This window comes from Phyllopteryx taeniolatus, chromosome 1 (genome assembly GCF_024500385.1).
Source record: "Phyllopteryx taeniolatus isolate TA_2022b chromosome 1, UOR_Ptae_1.2, whole genome shotgun sequence".
Classification (NCBI taxonomy): Eukaryota; Metazoa; Chordata; class Actinopteri; order Syngnathiformes; family Syngnathidae; genus Phyllopteryx; species Phyllopteryx taeniolatus.
Window position 1 is genome coordinate 22543124 of NC_084502.1, and position 19915 is coordinate 22563038.

General features: G+C 40.3%; 1 protein-coding gene across 4 annotated transcripts in view; it reads left to right on the top strand.

Moving 5' to 3' along the window:
• Positions 1-19915, top strand: part of plxnb1a (plexin b1a) — a 102442-nt gene that overhangs the window by 22941 nt on the left and 59586 nt on the right. For all 4 annotated transcript variants that reach the window (XM_061781332.1, XM_061781342.1, XM_061781352.1 and 1 more), the window contains exons 2-4: positions 17281-17343; positions 17949-18825; positions 18971-19213. In XM_061781332.1, coding sequence (XP_061637316.1) covers positions 17959-18825; positions 18971-19213 — 1110 coding nt within the window. In that variant the 5' untranslated portion in view covers positions 17281-17343; positions 17949-17958. The remainder of the gene's footprint in view (positions 1-17280; positions 17344-17948; positions 18826-18970; positions 19214-19915) is intronic.

The window sequence follows — 19915 nt, forward strand, 5'->3', positions numbered from 1 at the left end:
GTATTTCCATTCACATTTGTTTTGAAGACGAGTGAAGATTCAAAATGGTGAATGAAAAAGTATTAGCTCTTACTTAGAATTAATAGCCCTTTTAAATAACACAAATGCTCCTCAAAAGAAAAAAGTGGCACATGGTGGTAAATGTGGCACAATGTTCTCATTGGAGAGTGACAATTTTATATTTTAGATACTTGTGAGAATGGTTATTTTGACGGTGTTAAATATAGTAATCGACTAAATTATTTCAGCAGTAATGAGTGTTATTAGCATTAGGACTCTTTGCTAAGTTAAAAAAAAAAATCCCCAATATTGATGTTTTTGTTGCATTGAACACGAAGGGAAAGGTCTGGTTTCAAAGATAACATAATTAATCCTAAACATCACTCAGACTCTTCCCATTAATAATGCATCCCTGAGCATCAGGTCTGACATTGGGTGTGCATCCAAGCCTTTATTCAAATATTCAGCATTCATGCCAGGTGACAGTCAGAGCCAGTTCTACCGCTTTCTCAAGTTGCATGACATACATTTATAGGTTGGTCATCTTGTGTGGAACAATTTTAATTCAACATGCCAAAAAAATAAAAAATATTACATTGCATAGCCGCAGGTTTACACAATTCCCATTAATTTTAATGTTGTACCAATAAAAGACACTTAGTTTATAAATGACACCTTAGAATGGTAAGTATACACATAAAATTAATGAAACCCAATACATGTGCTGGATAATAAATCCATCCATCCATTTTCTGAGCCGCTTCTCCTCACTAGGGTCGCGGGCGTGCTGGAGCCTATCCCAGCTGTCATCGGGCAGGAGGCGGGGTACACCCTGAACTGGTTGCCAGCCAATCGCAGGGCACATAGGAACAAACAACCATTCGTACTCACAGTCACTCTAACCAGTCGTCCATCGTGCCACCCTGGATAATAGAGTTTTCTTGAAAAATACAATGGCGGCACGTTAGTCCACTGGTTATTACATCTGCCTCACAGTTCTGGGGACCTGGGTTCAAATCCGACCTCGCCTGTGTGAAGTTTGCATGTTCTCCCCATGCCTGCGTGGGTTTTTTCCGGGTACTCCTGTTTTCTCCCATATCCCAAAAACATGCATGGTAGGTTAATTGCCGACTCTAAATTGCCTGTAGGTGTAAATGTGAGTGTGAATGGTTATTTGTTTATATGTGCCATGCGATTGGCTGGCAACCAGTTCAGGGTGTACCCTGCCTCTCGCCCAAAGATAGCTGGGATAGGCTCCTGCACGCCCGTGACCCTAGTGAGGCTCAGCGGTACAGAAAATGGATGGATGTACATTTCAGTTCACTTTAGATTAACATTGTCAGAGAATTAACGATATTGGGGGAAAAAAGTTTTAACCAAAGGCAACTGGACTTCTTGGTTGTTGAAACAAGTTGTATCTGTCGTGAGTCACCCCTCCACAAGTCTATTTTTATGCAACTGTTAACACACAATACGAAACAAGTGACATGAATGCCAATATTTTGTCCAACTCATGAAGCTCTGTCGGAAACATCAGTGTGCATAGCCAATTAAAAAATATATATTTTTTTCCCTGTCAGGCTGTCCTTGCTGTTTCCAAAGTCTCTCAGCTCATACACTTTCACTGTTTTTCTTTCCTTTTTATTTCTTATTCTGTCTTGGTTAAATCCCCAGGTTTGATCAATCATTAATGATCCCAGGTGTCCTAAGACCTCATGGGACATTCTAATTTGCTAGCTAGTCCTTACGTAGACTGCTCCACTCAGTGTCTCTCTTTCTCTCACAAACACACACACACACACACACACACACACACACACGCAACACCTTCTGCGTCCCAAGCCCCTCCTTGCTTTTCAAGATCAGAGTTAAACCATATTGCGCTCCCAAATCTCCCTCTCCCCTTGGCTCTTTCTTATCGCTGCTCTCTTTCCCCACTGGACGAGGGGACCGGCAGCCTCATTTAAAAAAGCAACGGGGTTCCCTAAGCCATTAGCCGTATTCGTGTTGGGTCCATGCCCATGCCCTTTTTGAACAAAGACATCTTGATGCTTCCTGAGCAGTTTGGTTGGCATTTGTCAGGCCTGACCAATTTGTAGTCCTCCAGGCTTTTGGAAATGTGGTCTGTGGTGGCTGTGCACCCGATTGATAATACATCTGGTATTGACGCTTTCACTTTGATTATTTGTACTGTGATACAGCCTAAGGGTGTTCAATTATTTTATTTGGATCAACTTATAAGTGCAGTAGAGGCAAACTACAGCTGACGGTGACATTGGTGGCCATTCATTGTAAAGAGATGACGGGTAAATGAAAAGGGTGTTGTCCTTGTGATTAATGACATCTCGAATCCTCTGCCTGCTTTCCTGTGGGTTTTATCAGGTGTTTAACCCTTTGGCAATAAATCCTTTGTCTCCCAATCACACACATCTGAGCTTGAACATAGCCAAGCTCCTCTCATCAATCATCTTTGATTTTTTTCTGTCAACAATTCACATAGTGGGGCAATGTCGAATGCGAGTGTTACTACACTGTGTGTGTGTGTGTGTGTGTGTGTGTGTGTGTGTGTTTCACATTGAGCAAGATGGAGAGAGCGCAGTCTATTAAGCATTTGACAACTGAAGACCTCCCACTCAAAAGCAACCTGCTAAGATTGACCTCCCTGTTCCAGACCCACGAAGCTGAGGAGGGTGGAGGTTGGGTTTGAAGGCGTGTCTCTGGGGGCGTTCTTTTACTTACTAATGAAGCTGTCTGTCACTCTGCTTGCTGACAGAAGGCCAGAATGTCATTCCCACCCGCATCCACCCCAAAATGCCAGTCATTTGTCAATAGAAAAGTAAGAGGAAATGAGATTGAGTCAAGCTGATTTATTTGAACATGCAAAGGGGTTTTCTTCATCTAGCTCCTACAACACATCCATTATGATGTGTTGTAATGATCTCTGACCAGAACATTCATTATTATTCAGTCATCTTACATTTATTCATCTTGCATCCTAATATACAAGCGTTCAACGTTCGTTCGAATTCTTAAAACCTTATATTTTGTATGCCTTGTAAGCCCTTCATTACTGACTTTTGGGAACTTTTGGGTTCATTACTAGTGTAACTTAAAAACTACTCACTTGAATTTCTTGAAGCTTTGTTGTAGTGGTGTTGCATAAGCAAATAAACGAACCGTTGAATTTCAGAAAGGAAACAGGGGATACAGGAAGTATTCATTAATCATAATGAAAAAAAAAAACTCTCAACCATAGAAGATGGAGGATATGACCTATAAGACACGGACATTCTGCCTTGTCACGCCTGTTGTTTACTGAGTGCCTTCCAACCAATTACCTACCCATCATGTATCTCAACTCTCCTAAATCTGCAACATCATGATGCATTAGTGAAATATCCTTGACATAAATATTTTGTTAATAATTGCAAAGTTGTTATAAGCTCATAAACCAACCATTCTACCCTCAAGAAATGACCACTCTGTAACCAGGACGAATGAAACAGTAGCTTCCCAATAAACCTTTGAGGGCTGTTACGTGCTATCAACAATGAAAGGTGAATTACAAACACCCATCACTGGTGCTCTTTTGAGGGATCCAGCAGGATTATGTCTGCATGGGTGCCCTGGCATCAGATGAAACATGTCTGGGATGAATCAGGTCTGCAGTCTTAGCATGCATACACATCCTGTATGCCAGTAAGCTCTTACGGTTGTTGTTTTTTTTCTTCATCATTCTTTATGCGAAACCTTAGACTTCTGTCTCGTAGTCCAATATCAAAATGTAAAAGTTGCTGACAAAGCGGATAGCTTTAAGCTGTCAATAACCATCCTTGCCTGTTCTTACACAAATGTTTCAGGAACGACACACAAACAATTCCAACATTATTATTTTATTCCTTCCCAGACTGAAAGAGTAGACAGTCTGATGGTAGAACAACTGCTCTTTCATCAGGCTGCCAGTGGGGTTAAAAGTTCAGCCTACTGCTACCATATTTGTTCAAAACCCAGATTGGCACTCCTCAGTTATTAATAAATAAAGCAAATCAGAGTAAAGTGAAATGCTCCGTGACAGCAAATGATAATAGTTTAATGAGTTGACTGTATGTTATTTCACACATCATATGCCATCAAGCCAAATTGATTTTGTCTTAATGAATCAGATAACAATACTGAAACATTCTCTACACACAATGAATAATTTATGGCATGTTCGTTTATACAAAAAGAATTAATGTCGGAGGGTACCACTTCATCACATCCCCCCGCACCCCAGCACATAAACTACCTAAACGAGTTCCACAGAAAATGGATAAGTGTAGTGCATTCAACTTGCAATTTTTATTAGTAATAACTCTTTTGTTAATGTAAGAGAGGGAATTTTTCATGATTTTTTTTTTGTGAGGCAAATAATGAAAAAGGTCAATATCTATGAAAGTGGACAATTAAGTGCAAATCCATATTAAGGTAGTTCAGTCTTGGCTGTGCACAATAATTCCATTAATCCATTTTCTATACCCTGCGATTGGCTGGCAACCAGTTCAGGGTGTACCCTGCCTCCTGCCCGATGATAGCTGGGATTAGGCTTCAGCACGCCCGCGACCCTAGTGAGGAGAAGCGGCTCAGAAAATTGATGGATGGATGGATGCACAGTTTCTATACTATATAGTATGGCTGAACGATTAATTGCATTTGTAATATTATGAAATGTGCGGTACAGTGAACGACTGGTTAGCACATCTGCCTCACAGTTCTGAGGACCGGGGTTCAAATCCCGGCCCCGCATGTGTGGAGTTTGCATGTTCTCGCTGTGCCTGCATGGGTTTGCTCCGGGTACTCCGGTTTCCTCGCACATCTCAAAAACATGCGTGGTAGGTTGATTGAACACTCTAAATTGCCCGTAGGTGTGAATGTGAGTGCGAATGGTTGTTTGTTTGTGTGTGCCCTGCGATTGGCTGGCGACCAGTTGAGGGTGTACCCCGCCTCTGGCCCGAAGATAGCTGGGATAGGCTCCAGCACGCCCGCGACCCTTGTAAGGATAAGCGGGACAGAAAATGGATGGATGGATGGATGGATATTATAAAACGCGACTAACTAATCACAAGGGCTGTGATTTGACTAGTCATTTGGAGCAGAGTGAGAAGTCAACGCTGTGCTTAAAACATGCCGGCCGCACACTGGGTGCTGGGTATGTGTGATTTTTGGTGATTTATTTATTTTGTCTTGTCTCAACAGGCCTTGAGGTGAATATCTAACGTTTGATATTTTTCGCCCCGCAAGGTAAAAAACTCTCCTTGTGCGCTACTTGAGCGGTGACCAATTGCAACACGTCCTCTGGTCACATGATTTCAAGATGGCAGCGCCCTGCGAAGTAGTCTGTGGCCACTTATTTAAGGATAAATTGGTCTTATATGAATGAAATGGAAAAACACTAACGAAAATATGTTACTCATTTAATTGATGAGGCATCGCCGTTGCCGCTTGGAATGCCTGCTGGTGCTTATCCCTCATTTTGAACTTGGAAAATGTTATGTCATATTCGAAGGTATAATCTAGGGCTGTCACTATCGAATATTTTTTTAATCGTTTATTCAATCAATTATTCCATCAATTAGTTAAATCAGATAAAAATACATGTATTGCTTTGCAATATTTCTTTTTTCCTAATTACTGTTTATGAACTGGTTATTGTTGTTTATTTGGTGTCATTTAGTACTTAAACAAAACCAAACAAACAATCAAATAAAAGGGTGTGATTTTTTTTTTTTTTTTTTTTTTGCTCAACAACCTTTTTGAAACTGAGAGCTCCTACTCGTGTACTAATTAGATAAACACTTTGAGGCTGCTTCATATTCTTGTTAATTACAGTTTATCCACACTATGGTGGAAAGAATGATTATTTTTGTAATTGATTAAACTGATTATATTTTTTTCCATAAACTAATTATGATTCAGTTACTGGTTTGGTCCGTAACATGTCAAGAAAATAGGCGAAAATAATGATCGTTTTCCAAAGTAAAAGCAGATGTTTGCAAATATTTTACTTTGATTAAACGCAAAACATAATCAGTCTGCTTTCATGAAGGACAACAAAAATCAGAATATTTACAATTGAGAGGCAAAATAAGAGGATTCGGACAATTGTAAGTCAAATAATGGCTCTAAACGATGAATTGTTGATTAATTCATTCATTGTTGCACCTCAGAATCATCTTGTATGTCAAAAACACACTATACTACTACTTCTATATACCAGGGGGGTCAAACACATTTTTGTTGCAGGCTGCATTGTATTTTTGGTTTCCCTCAGGGCGCGTTTTGACAATGAAACAATATTAACGTACAATCGACTATTCATATTACATATTCAGAACAACATAATGTATAAATAGTTTTGACATCAGAAGTCAAGGAAAATGCTTGGTTCAAATATTGTTCAATTTTATTTTAAAAAGTCTACATTAATTAACAGTCTACATTAAATGATGTGGTGGGTCTAATCTGGCCCTTGGGTTTTGAGTTTGAGACCAGGCTCTGCTATACACTATTCTGTATTTGTTAATCCTGTTCGTGGCTGCTGGTGCCTATCTCGGCTGAACAAGTTCAAAAGGTGGGCTGCACCTTGGACTGGTCACCATTCGATCTCAGGCCAATTGTGTTAGGTTGAATGGGAATTAATCCCATGCTACCCAAAAGTCTGAAATGTGAAACATTACATTCCCAGTGGCAGACAATATACCTTTATTGATTCAATTCTCTTACACAACAATTGAGACTCTCTGAATCTATGATTTTCTTAATAGTTTTTCTGTGGCAGGCCACAGAGAATCCCATACCTGATTAAACATTTAGAAAATGCTTGGTATCTAGATACAAGCCTCAGATAGCAGCCACGGTGGACAGATGCAGAGAAGGGTCAAGGATTGAGCGAGAGTTGTGAAATGGAGGAGGAAGAAAAAAACGGTTCCTCTGAACGTATGCTATAAGTCAAAGGTTTGCCATGGGTCAGGCCTAAAACCTATTCATGAAAAATAAAAATAATAATAATGCGCTCAAAATATCCACTACTAAGTTCCTCTGGGAATAGATGAAGATACTTTGGGCTGTTTCAAGCGCTCCTGAGACTGCTTTTCATAACCATGGAATTGATTAGCTGGAGGCTGGGCAGAAAGCAGACCTGACATATTAGCAATAATGCTCTTGTTCTGTGTCACTAGCCTTGTGGCTGGATATGGGACCTTTTTTCATTGTAGCGTCTGGAATTCAATAAAGCAGCAGAAAACTAGGCTCGATGTTTCCCAGAGCCAAGCCATAAAATTAACTGACCGTATAATGTTGTAAAAACAAGTTAAGTAGCATCCTTGCCTTTGGGGACACGTGTTTTGGTTGACCACAGACAGTGTGACAAGCTGATTAAAATGCCCACAGACCAGGAGAGTGAAATGTCCACTTTGCATTTGCTCAACCCAGTCTGGTAGTCACGACAACGGAGGACGACAAAGGGCTCTCTCAGATGATTGAATGCACTGAAAAAGGGGAGGTCGGTGGGCGTGTGTATGTGGTGAGTGTGTGTGTGTGTGTGTGTGTGAGAGAGAGAGAGAGAGAGAGAGTGTGTCACATGGAGTGATGTTGGCTGTACAAGCAGTAGGTGGTAATGTATGCAGGCCATGCACAAACCAATGTGTAGGCAAGCATGCCTCCTTAGCATTCTGTGACACAATAACCCAACCAGCGTGTCTTCAATGACGTCATGCTTAACTGAGCATATGACCAGACTTCATTGAAAACCTGGACTAGCCACAGATATTTTTTCTTTTTAGCTTTCTTTGTGTTGAGCAATAGAATTGAAAGGGATTTATTTAAACACTACATTGCTTTGACCTAATTGAATACATCCAATAAGGTGTTTATTGAAACAGTCAACTTCATATTTCATTATTCCGGTACATGTTGTTACTGGGCTTCTGCTACGTCAGGTTTGTGCACTTATTTCTGGGATCACACCAGAGGGCACTCAGTTGTGTGAAGTGTATTCAGCAATATTCTTAGCTTTAACACAAGCATTGACCTACCCCCCCACCCCCAAGCTAACAGGCGTTTGAGTTGCAAAGCAGCTGTAACTGCTGCGACTAGAATCAACTACATGGGTACATCTAACCATGGGTGTAACATTGTATTAGTAGCACCAACTCTTCACCATCCATTAAACATTTTGCTAAACTAGGGTCACTTGTATCTTAAAGCTGTCCACTTGTCCTGTAAAAAAGTTAACATTGATCTCAGCTGCTATTGTCAATCACACATCCCCTTGTCGCTCTTACATTAAAACCATCTGTCTTTCAGGCTGACAGCTTCTGGTGACCTACAGTTCCATGACAACATGTAGTTTTTAACTTTTCCCTTGCCTTATAAGCGGTCATGAGGACCGTCTTGATAATTTCTCAGTTAAGCTGTTCCTGTCTGCCTTCCTTTTGATCAACATTTTGCTGGAATGGTACATAATTCTACTTTTTATCAGGGAAAAGGAATAATGACAGTACGTAATAGAAAGAGACTTTCATTTAAAGAAGTTAATAGACTGCAATGGTATCTTGACTTGAGTTAAATTTGTTCCATAACCAAGCTCGTAACACAATTTGATAGTATATCAAATGATTTTCCTCATTGAAATGAAATGCCATTAATCCATTCCAGCCCCCTAAAAAAGGCATTTTTGTTGCATTCTTTATTTTAAAAAATGGCACTAAATTGTGAAATTTAATTTTTAAAACATAATAGTCGCTTTAAGCTGCATTGCTCGGTGTGCAGCGGGCCTAAGAGAAACAAAGTGTGAATTAACCAAGTATGCTGAAGATGGCCAAGCCATTTTTAAAATGATTCTGCTATTCACTAGAGAAACAGATAAATGCAAAGCATGGTTGCAATGTGAACAATCTTAAATTGTGGGCGTACTAATCCAGTCCTGTTGGTGGCAGGGGAGAATGTGACCAAGTTGTTTATAGCTAACGCATGGGTTTCCACAAATCTTGGATGGAAGTTTAGTATGTGTTCTTTTATGCCTCATCATGCCACAGTCTTTCTCAATACTTGTCACAAACACTTAACAGTGACAGAATTTAATCTTCACTGAAACGTCTGAATCAAATACACATTACACTGGGGAAAACAATTTTAGTTGTTAGGTCTGACAGCTGTTTTTAACAAATTTTTGGGTGCGGAATCCAAAACTCATCTAAATTTTTCTCTATCACGTCAAGTTTTTGAACAAAGTGAGCACAAAGTGGAACAAAGCAAATATATACCTAAGTAAATAAAAGACTAGGATGGAATAGTTACAAGCTTTGAAAACTTAAAAAAAAAAAAAAAAAAAAAAAAAAAAAAAAAAAAAAAAAAACGAAATGGAACTTACAACAGTATGCCCATGGTCACAAGGTTAAGAGAAAAGCCAAACAAATCCTCTAAATTCCTACTCTGCTATCTTGCAGATATTGATAGTATTGACCTATTGGGAGCTGCACACACCTCTCACCGCACTGTCTCAATTGTGACTGCACAAATAAGTTGCCACGTAGCTGTAGATGAGTCCACTTGTAATCAACTGACAAGTCTTACTACAGCTAATCAGTGGAATTTTGCTTATCTGGAGGGTAAACTGTGGAGAAAAAAACTGCAATTTTGGAATTGGCATGCCAATTTTTGTTTTAATCAGCATAAAAATCTGACTCGGAATTATTATTTTTTTTCAATTTGTTCCCCAGTGTTACTTTTGCTGGCCTTTTTTGTCCCCGATGGTTCATGTATTTAATCAACTTATCCTATGTATTGAATACACATCTTATTTCATTCGGCAGCTAGGCTTAACACCTGCTTTTCCCTGGTAGAGTCTCTCGAGTAAAAGGATCCTGCTATAAAACACCCTCAGTCAGTGTTTGTTTGTGTGCACTCGAAAAAGTGTGTGTGTATCTGTGCACTTTTGTGGATTTGTGTGTCAGCTCGCTTTCCAAGGGAAGTGGCTTTTATCCTGTGTCCGCTCGGGCTGACCTCTCAGCCAGAGAGCGCTGAAAGGGACACTATTCCCTCCAGCGGCAGCACACAGAGAGCCCCTTCAGCCTATCGGGAGGCAGAGAGAGAGAGAGAGAGAGAGAGAGAGAGAGAGAGAGAGAGAGAGAGAGAGAGAGAGAGAGAGACTTTTCTGTATCTGCATGTGTACTAAGGACAGAGAGATGACCATTGACAGTAAAGAAGATGACGGAAATGGAGACTGGCCAAGCATGGCTACATCTGCCTTTCATAATGTTAGTGCTTTCACTGCTCTAACCGCCCACACAAATGGAAAGTCACTTTGTCAAAATGCTCCTACCATATGAAGTAGTAAGTGGAAATGATAGTGAAGTGAGATGAGGCTGCCACCTTGTTGTTTTAAGTGTTGTTAAACTGCTAGTTTATTAGAGTTTTAACCAGATAAAAGAGTGCTCACACTATACAATACTGACTGATAGCCACAACTTCACTGGTCACACTGTACGTTACGATAATTGCTCTTCCACTGAAAGTGATGTCAAAATATTTTTCAAAGTGATGTTGACTGTCAAAACAATGGTAAATGGGCTTTCACCTGTATAGTACTTCTATTTTAACCTTCAAAGTACTTTAACAGCTGTAATGTCCTCTCATTCACCTACTAATGACAGCATCTGGACCAACTGTGGGTTCAGTATTTTGCTCAAGGACACTTTGGCATCCCTCATGAGATTGATAAAGCATCTGTGTAGTTTATCCAATCCTTGATCTATGGCTGTACGATTGTGGCCAAAATAATAATCACGATTATGGAAAATGGATGGATGGATTTTGATCAATATTGTAGTCATGATTTTTCCTCCTGAGGGAAAAATCTTTATTTATTTCAACAAACCCAGTTTTCAGCGCAAAATTAATCTTTAAATAAGAATAAATGATAGATTAAAAAAATAAATGCACCCAAAAAATTCCACTTTACCACAGTCTAACTGAATAAATATGCTACTACAAAGCACCATCACAAATTGCAACTTAAAGGAAGCAAATACAGTTTATGCATAAAATGCAATAATATTAGGCTGTAAGCACCGAATTTTCATTTGAAAATCCCCATCATTATAGTGAATTGTCAAGGACGGGTACGTCTCTGTTGTTGTGCTTGACCATTGGTCAGTCGTGCTCGGTCACAAAATGCAAAGAACTCGACAGCTGTGATTTCCCTCTCTATTTACTTCTCGTGTTTTTTCATTGCGGTCAGGCCAGCCGAAAGGTTGAAGTCAAGGCAGATGCTACAACTATTGTTAAACTCATTCAGTGCCAGCCTTCCCAGTTAACATGGATATTTGACTTCTAAAGCCGTAATAGCAGTGAATGTGTTTGAATAGTGTCTTACTGTGACACGCCACCTCTCCACCAATGTGCCGAGAGGGCCAACTGCAAAATAAAAGCTTCATATATTACTACATTGGACATCAATGCCATTTTAAGCTTTTATTTTGAAATTGGTGACCGAGTGCGGTGCAGGTGTTTAATGCACCCTTAACCCTGGTGGCTGGGTGTCTAGGTTGCGGGCACTTTTCATATGCAGCAGTGCCCGCATTTTAAATGTTAAATATTGCTGACAATCAGGTTCTTTTAATCATGGAAGCCAAAATTGCGACAACGATTAAAATTTGGTTAATTGCGCAGCCCAACCTTGATCGGTGTGGAAAACTCTGAGAAACGGGCACTGAAGGACACAACAAAACCCTTCATGACATAATTTTAGCTGGCTGTTCATCCATTTTACACAGTGATGGAAAAGGTCTCTGTTTGAAAACGATCGCTCTAACTAGGTGAGATGACTTTCATGACCACCCACATTTCTGACATGCTGGAAATTCACCCTATTATCGTAAGCCCAGTAGGAATCTGCCAATTGCTTTGCTTACCCTTATGTACCTTCCATGAGGACACCGGTCACAGAGATTGAAATAGGAGCTGATTTAAAACTGAGCCGACAACACATCACAAAGCTTTCGATAGAGTAGTTTATTGATATTCTGTTATTTGATGAAATTCTTTAAATCGAAAAAGGATTAGCCTGGAAGGTTGATTGGTGGCCAAAAGCGTGAGCCTTTTTACAAGTAAACACCTGCCATAATCAATTAAATGTATTTAATTCCTGGGTCAGACTACAAGACAAATTTGGTCAGACTACTGGCATAACATCTTGCCATATCTCGGGCAGACATGACTTGTGTTCCAATACCACTGAATCCCGTCTTTGATGATCACTGGGCTTTATCTTGTCAAATAAAACACTGTTGGAGAGGCGGAACCAGAAAACGTATCAAGGCGAACGCGACCGGATACACTCGTTACCATGGCGATGACAACAATGCGCCACGCCAACGTATTGTGTGGCTAGAAAAAAAATAAATAAATAAGGAAAAACGCTTGGTGAGCGTAACTGATTCTCGGGAAAGGACGTTAATTCAAGGAAGCAAGGATTGCTTGAGGTATGTTATTGTTCACGTATTTTTAATCCGATACAGCTCGCAAGCATGCAACAAAACGTTAAGTAGCCTAGCAAGCTGGTGCTAGCACTAACGATTGTACGTAAACATGCCAGCGTTCTGTCAAATCATGCTCTAAAGCATCAGTAAACATTGGTTTGTGCGTGTGAATACATTTTGACAACGGTGTGCAAGTATGTTGACAACGGAAAGCACGGGAGGCGAGTCAGTTTATTTTGGGTAGATCTAAACTAGACTTTACACCGATCTGATCGACCTGATTGGTATCAGCCTAATCGGTATCAGCCGATTATTAGCATTTTATGGCGATCGGCTTTGTCATAATTCGCAGATCCGATCAAAGACGTCATTGATCGGTTCCGCAAAAGACATCGACGTCATGAATCCTAAAGTTTATTTTTAGCCTTGTCGCATGTCTTTTGAGGTAGTACTGTAAACAAATGACCACGAATAAAGTTATTTAAAAAAAAAAAACATGTCGGCGGTGTGGGACAGACAACACGTAATGCCCGGATTAGACTACAAGACAAATTTGGTCTTGTCAGAATACTGGAATAAAATCTTGTATTCCGATACCACCGCATCACGTTTTTTACGAACATTGGGCTTTATCTTGTCAACTCAAATGCGACGGGATACACTCGTTACCATGGCGACGACAACAATATTGGATCGCGCCTTGTGTTTTTAAGAACAAAATGGGGAAAAACGTGTGTTGGTGGTCACCGGTGATCGGGAGAGGTCGTTTGTTTAAGGCTTGCTTGAGATATGTTCACACACTTAAAACGAAATGGCTTGCAAGCAGGCAACAAAACGTTATGTAGCCTAGCAAGCTAGTGCTAGCAGTAACGGTTGTTAGAGAACATGTAGGCGTTCTGTCGAATCATGCGCTAAAGTTTCGGTGTGGGTGAAGTAATTTAATTACAATAAAGTAATTTAATTACAGTAAGTTAGCACCCATTATTTCTGTCATGTTGTGATGTTGGTTTGACCTGACTGATTAGAATACATGGCCTGACTAGAGCAGTGATTTCCAACCTTATAGGAGTCAAGGCACATATTTTACAATTTAAAAATCTCACGGCACACCAACAAACAAAAATGTCACAAAAAGTGGATACATCAATTACTTTTTATGTACTTTCTGCCATCTAATAGAAGACCATTCATTTGTTCTCTCTGTCACTGTGCCCCACTGGCATAAATAGATGAACGAAGATACGTTATTTATTGTAATTATAATTTTTTTAGCAATAAATTACACAAGTATATACAGTAAATGAACAAGTCATTTAAATAGACGCATTGCTCCATCTTGTGATTGGATCAGTGATCGGTTATCGTTTTTTTAAACTCGCTGATATTACTGATCGGCCCCAAAAATCCTGATAGTGTAAAACCTAATCTGAACATATGTCAAACTTGGGTGTGGATTGACACAATTGTACCAATATCAAACTCGTGATGTGGTCTCTTTGGTGAAAATTTGATTTCTCCTCTACAGCTCAGATGTTTTGAGTTGATACTTCCTGATTTGCACACTGGGATTTGGATGAGCAGAACAGAAGTAAAAAGATGTAAAACAAATTAAGGTCAGACAGAACATACCCGGGAAAATCAGGCCTTCTTCCAACAAATGAATGGAGCGAGTGTTATTTTTTGGGCTTTTTTATAGCAGTAGAGAAAACAAACTATTTCTGACACGTTAGATCCATCCATCAATTTTCTTTACCGAGTAATATTATACAACCATACATGGTACAAAATAACACTTTTCAACATTTTGATCACTGGAGTAGTAACTAGGGAGCATAGATTTGCGATATTTTCCAGCCTCTGTCCATCAAGTTACCTTTGCCAGATAACTCTTGCAATGATGTAACGGTAGTAGCCGAGTATCCCCGATCATATCGCAGCGACCCAGCATCCAACCAGTGATTATTTCCTTTGCTCTTGTGAAACAAGCGTGTGTAAACAGAACACATTTTGCATGCTCCGGTCTTTTTTTTCCATGAGTGGTTATCTGAATTACAACCATAATGCTTTTGATTTATATTTAACTGTTCTTTACATTCCTTCATTGACTTTGTAAAACAGACTATTTGAGCCCCTCATCTAGAACTGTTTAAAGCAATAATTTTAACAGCGCCCTGGCTCTCTCAAATCGAAGACCTAAAGACTGACAGTGGAGACTAAAATTGGCTGAGGTCTTGCAGATTAAAGATGCATTGATAATATAGGGAGGGAAGTACGGATTTCCTTTGTTGTCTTGACTGTAAAGGAAAAAAATCCACCCATACCATCACAATGAACATACAATTAGTGACAACATAGGAGCACTGACCAGCTTTCTACCACCCATGAAATAATTGTACGAGTTTGTGATTTGTTCCTGAATCAGACAACCTCAACCGGGCGGTTGTGTAGGATTGAAGGGGATGTTAGTGTCGCTTCTGCTTATTCACTCCACTAACCCATTAACTGTACCTACACTGGTTGAGTAAAACAAATACAGCCTTCGGTTACAGGACACATTCCTAACCCCTTGACCAAGGCTGTCCCAGCCTTCCCAGTTTTCACGTGATAGTGTTGTTGCTTCATGCTACATTTTGATTTTAAGGGAGGAGCATGTCGTGACAGGCTACCAAGTTCCCAGTGTGACTACAAATGTACAACACAACCCAGAGACATAGAAAACCTCATCCTGCTTTTATCTTTTAAGTTAATTCTGGCTGTTTGGCACAGCCTTAGAGCTGCTCTATATCTTCTCACTAAGTGCCTGCTTTTCTGAACAGGACACGTTACTTTAATGTACTCTGCCGATTGGATGCTAGAGTTGCAGAGTCTGGGGCCCAGACCCAATCTAATCCACCAGCACACAACAAAACAAGGCTGAGCTCCATGGCTCCACTCACAAAGTCTCACGCTGCAATGCTACTGCTGACCCCTGCATATTTTATGGGGTCGTAGTCATTCATTGGGCTGTCATGGCTCATTAAGGGCTTTAGTAATAAACTTGCACAGTGGAGTCTCTCACTGATTTCAGAATGTGAACAGATCAAATAGACATGAATGGGTTGGCCAAAAGGTCACAGATGAACACATTATTATTGAAGTCCAAATAAACATTTGATGAAACATATATGAGAATCAGAATCATCTTTATTTGCCAAGTATGAACATACAGTAGCTGCGGTAGTAGATGAGACAAGCCAAATTACCACTACAATGAATAAATACCAAATAGAATATTAATGTTGTTCTATGCCACTGAGCCCATCATGAAACAATTAATGAACATTGGTAATCATTGCTAGAGAGAAACCTCCCACTCTCTAAGAGAAGCTTCCAGGTGTTGTCCTATTGCTGTGACTAATTTTGAAGTCAAATGTAATGAGAACTTGTTTTGCTTTCATAACTCTTGATAGAGCCAAGAGCTATCTGAGAATGACTTGGTCCACTTCATCTGACAAATAAACTGAAAATTCAAAAACAAAATCCCAAGAGCAACATCATAAACTAAACTTCCACTCCATCATTTCACATAAATCACAGCTGTATTAGTCTTTCCCTCCATTTTCCTGGTAGTTCCACACTACAAACTCAGCACATGGTAACTCACAGGTACCCATTATTCCTGGTTGGCAAAAGGTAGTTCCCATGGTGATGTGATGTGGGCTATAAGTTGACCACTATGTGTTTGCTGGTCAAAGAACAGGTGAGGACGCCAGCACAGTGGGAATATTTCCCAGCCACTTTCTGTTACAGTGACTATTTAATTGTGCTGTTTTCAAAGCTGGAGTCTTTTGGAATTTCAGTTTTTTTCAGTTTTCATGGTCTCAAAACTGCTTAAGGCCTGTTGAAAATTCTGTAATAGACCAATTCCTGTTCATACAGTATTTAATCAACCCTATGATAGCAGGCATGGAGGTTTATACTTGTGTATTATATTTATTCAGCTCATGAATAAGTGAAGAACTATCCTTCGTCACATGCACCCCCCTCACCAGACACACAGCACAAGACTTGCAGCTGCTCCAGGATGGCCTCCAGTCATGTACCCATTTAGACACTCTTTCATCTCCTCCCTTTTGAACCCTCCTGCTTTCTCCTTATTGTTGCCTCGGTGAGTAGAGTTAGGTGAGCGAGAGAGAGGTGCATGTCTCATGTCTTGACACTCTTGTTTCATTGCAAAATAATGGTATGTAATGGTGTACTAATACTATTTGTCACACACACGCACACACACACTTCTACTGTCATTATGTTGAGTATCGAGGTATAAATAACACTTGGTAGCACTGAATATCAATGATAATGATGATCCTTGTAAGCTGTGTGGTGTAAAGGCTGAGTGAAACTGTGATGCTTGGGAGTTATTCAATCATTCCTGTGACCTTTTCTCAGTCAGTGGAAGTGCTGAGGAACCTGCTCAATAATTAAAGAGACTTTAGAACAAATGGGAATGCTCTCAATGTCCTTAAAGTACTCTCTTAGAGGTGTTGAGTGATGGCTCTTGAGATAGGAAATGAGTTGTTTTGAATCCCCAAGCTGTAAATAACACTGCCCACAGTCAAAACTGTGTGAGTAACCTGATACAGGGTGACAAGTAGATGAATAATGTAATTGTATGTTCATGATGCAACTTGCCTCAATCTCTTTAGAAATGCTAATGTATCATTTGTCTCTCATTTTGTCTGAACCTGTTGGTTAATAGTATTTTTTTCTTTCATCTTGACAGACGGAGAAGAAATGGGATATGATTAGGAGGTGGGAGTCTTCGGCTTAACAAAGAACATAGATGGTAAGACAATTTCACATTAAGATGTAAATGTATGTCAATGTAATTGCACCATAACACTGCAGTACTACCAATGGAGTTGTCATGTATTTTCATTTGTTCTATTTTCAGCCGTTATCAACGTTAAATAATACCTTATGCAACTGGCAACTGCGTCATTTGTTTCGCACTGTTCTGAGCTTCTATTTTAATGAACTTCTGTACCATGATGATTTATTTAGGGATGACTCTAAAAACACATTTACATGGATTCACTGGTCTTTACATATCACTCAGTGTAATATATGACTTGATAATGTTTCAATCTGTCAGGTTCGACAATGCACCGATACTCAGTAGTATAGATTTAGTATAATGTGTGATTCTCGTCATTGGAGTTATTTAAAAAAAAAATAAAAAAATAAATGGTTGCATACGGAAGTAAAATGTATGTAATTATTTATATCAAACAAGTTCTGACCAGATTTTTTTCAACCTACACTTGCTAGAATTGTATCCCTATACTTTACATTAGAGACCCAACAGATCCCCACCTGATTAAGCAAAGAAGTCTGAAACACAACAAATACCTAAGAAGGTGTGTAATGCTGCTGCTTTCCCCTTCTCAGAATACCTGCCATGCTACATGGGAAGGCTCAGAACTCCTCCCTACTCTTGGTTTTCGTCATCGTCATCATCCTTGCCTTAGTCCATGGTCACTCTTACCCAAGTTTTTCGCGTGATGACACAGAATTCCAGCACCTGGTGCTCCATCCGGACCCATCCAAAGGGAAAGTGTATGTGGGGGCCAGGGACCACCTCTTTCAACTGGATGGATTAGATGGACTTCGTTTGGAGCAAGAGGAGAAGACTGGTCCTGTGAGTGACAGCAAAGACTGCATTCCTCCTGTCACTGAGTCCAACTGTCCCCAGGCCAGGAGAACCAGTAACCACAACAAATTACTGCTGGTGGATCCGAAAGGATTGGAATTGATCACCTGTGGCAGTGTTTACCAAGGTACCTGCCAAAAACGGAGTCTAACATCAATCAATGAGGTTCTTTTCTCCACTGAGAGGCCAATGGACACGCAGTACGTTGCAGCCAATGATCCGTTGGTCTCAACTGTGGGACTTGTGGTGGGGCTTCTGGGTGAGGAAAGGTCTGTAATGTATGTGGGTAGGGGCTACACTGCCAGCCAGCCACCAATTTCCACCAGACACCTTTCATCAGAGCCTATTTTTTCCTATGAGGAGACTGCTAAGCTCGCCGTAGCTGGCCGTTTGTCAGAGTATGACCACCATTTTGTGACCACATTCACGCGGCGAACATTTGTGTACTTCTTGTTTTACCGCCGAGACATAAAGTCGTCATCAGGGGAATATCAGACCTATGCGGCCAGGGTTTGCCTTGATGACACCTCTTACTATTCCTATGTGGAAGTTCCTATCGTATGTCGATCGCCATCCTCTCCTCCCAGAGTTTACAACCTTCTCCAAGCAGCCCAGGTAAAAAAAAATGTTCTCCTTCAAACTTGTTACTTTATAAAACATACCTGTTGCTTCTGCCTTCAGTTCAAGATGCTACCACTGTTATGACTCTTCACTGTTTGAATTTCTTAGATTATGTCTCCCCTCACCTTTTCTATAACAGGTGGGTCAAGGTACAGACAGAGAGGGTGAGGACTTGTTGGGAGTCTTCTCCACCCGTGTCAGCTCCACTAACCAAAATCCCTTGGATGGCTCAGCTCTGTGCATCTTCCCTTTGGATGTGCTTGACAGACACATTGACTCCATAAGAGACCTGTGTTACACCCAGGATGGGATGTCAGAGGATGGAAGAGAGGTGGCCTACATAGAGTATGAGGTCAAGTCAAGCTGCGCCAACCTACTCAGGGTATGCATGCAGTTCATCAAAATAGCATAAAACAGATAGCTTTCTTGTATCTTGTCTCTAATCTTACTCCATTGAAGAATTGCACTTTTTTCTGTTTTATGTTCTTGTAACAGCCTGTACACTGGCTAATAACTTAATGCAAGCCATCACCATAAATCATTTGCTGCTCTTTACCTGAAGTAGATTGACTGAATTAGTTTCAGCGGTTAGAGCAAAAGTAAACATCATAAAAGTCCAAAGTCTAACAAAGTGTACCAGCATTCGTGGGATTAAACTGCATCATGGTATACAGTGAAGTGATTTTTAGGCAAGTCTTGTAATTAGGCCAAAGGACTGAAGCCCAAATGCCCCAGACGTAGCTTTGGCCAGCTGCAACCCTCCAGTTCAGTCCCTCTACTGTCCACAGATGCTTACATCTTGGCAGCCCTCGAAATCATTGAATGGGATATTTAGAGATCACTAAACCGAGGCAGCTTGGAATCAGCTGAGCAGCAATGTAATGAGCTCTAGCAAGGAGGAACAAGGTCACCAACAATGAGGACAAAATGAGAGGAAAAAGGACGCCAGAAACATGGCCACAAAAATAACACAGAAATACAGTAAAACACTTTTCCATGAGCAAACTTTAAGCGATGTTTAAAACACAGCCGTTTCTGGCTTTTTCCTCAATATGCTGAGTTTTGATACTTTGCAGAGGAAATT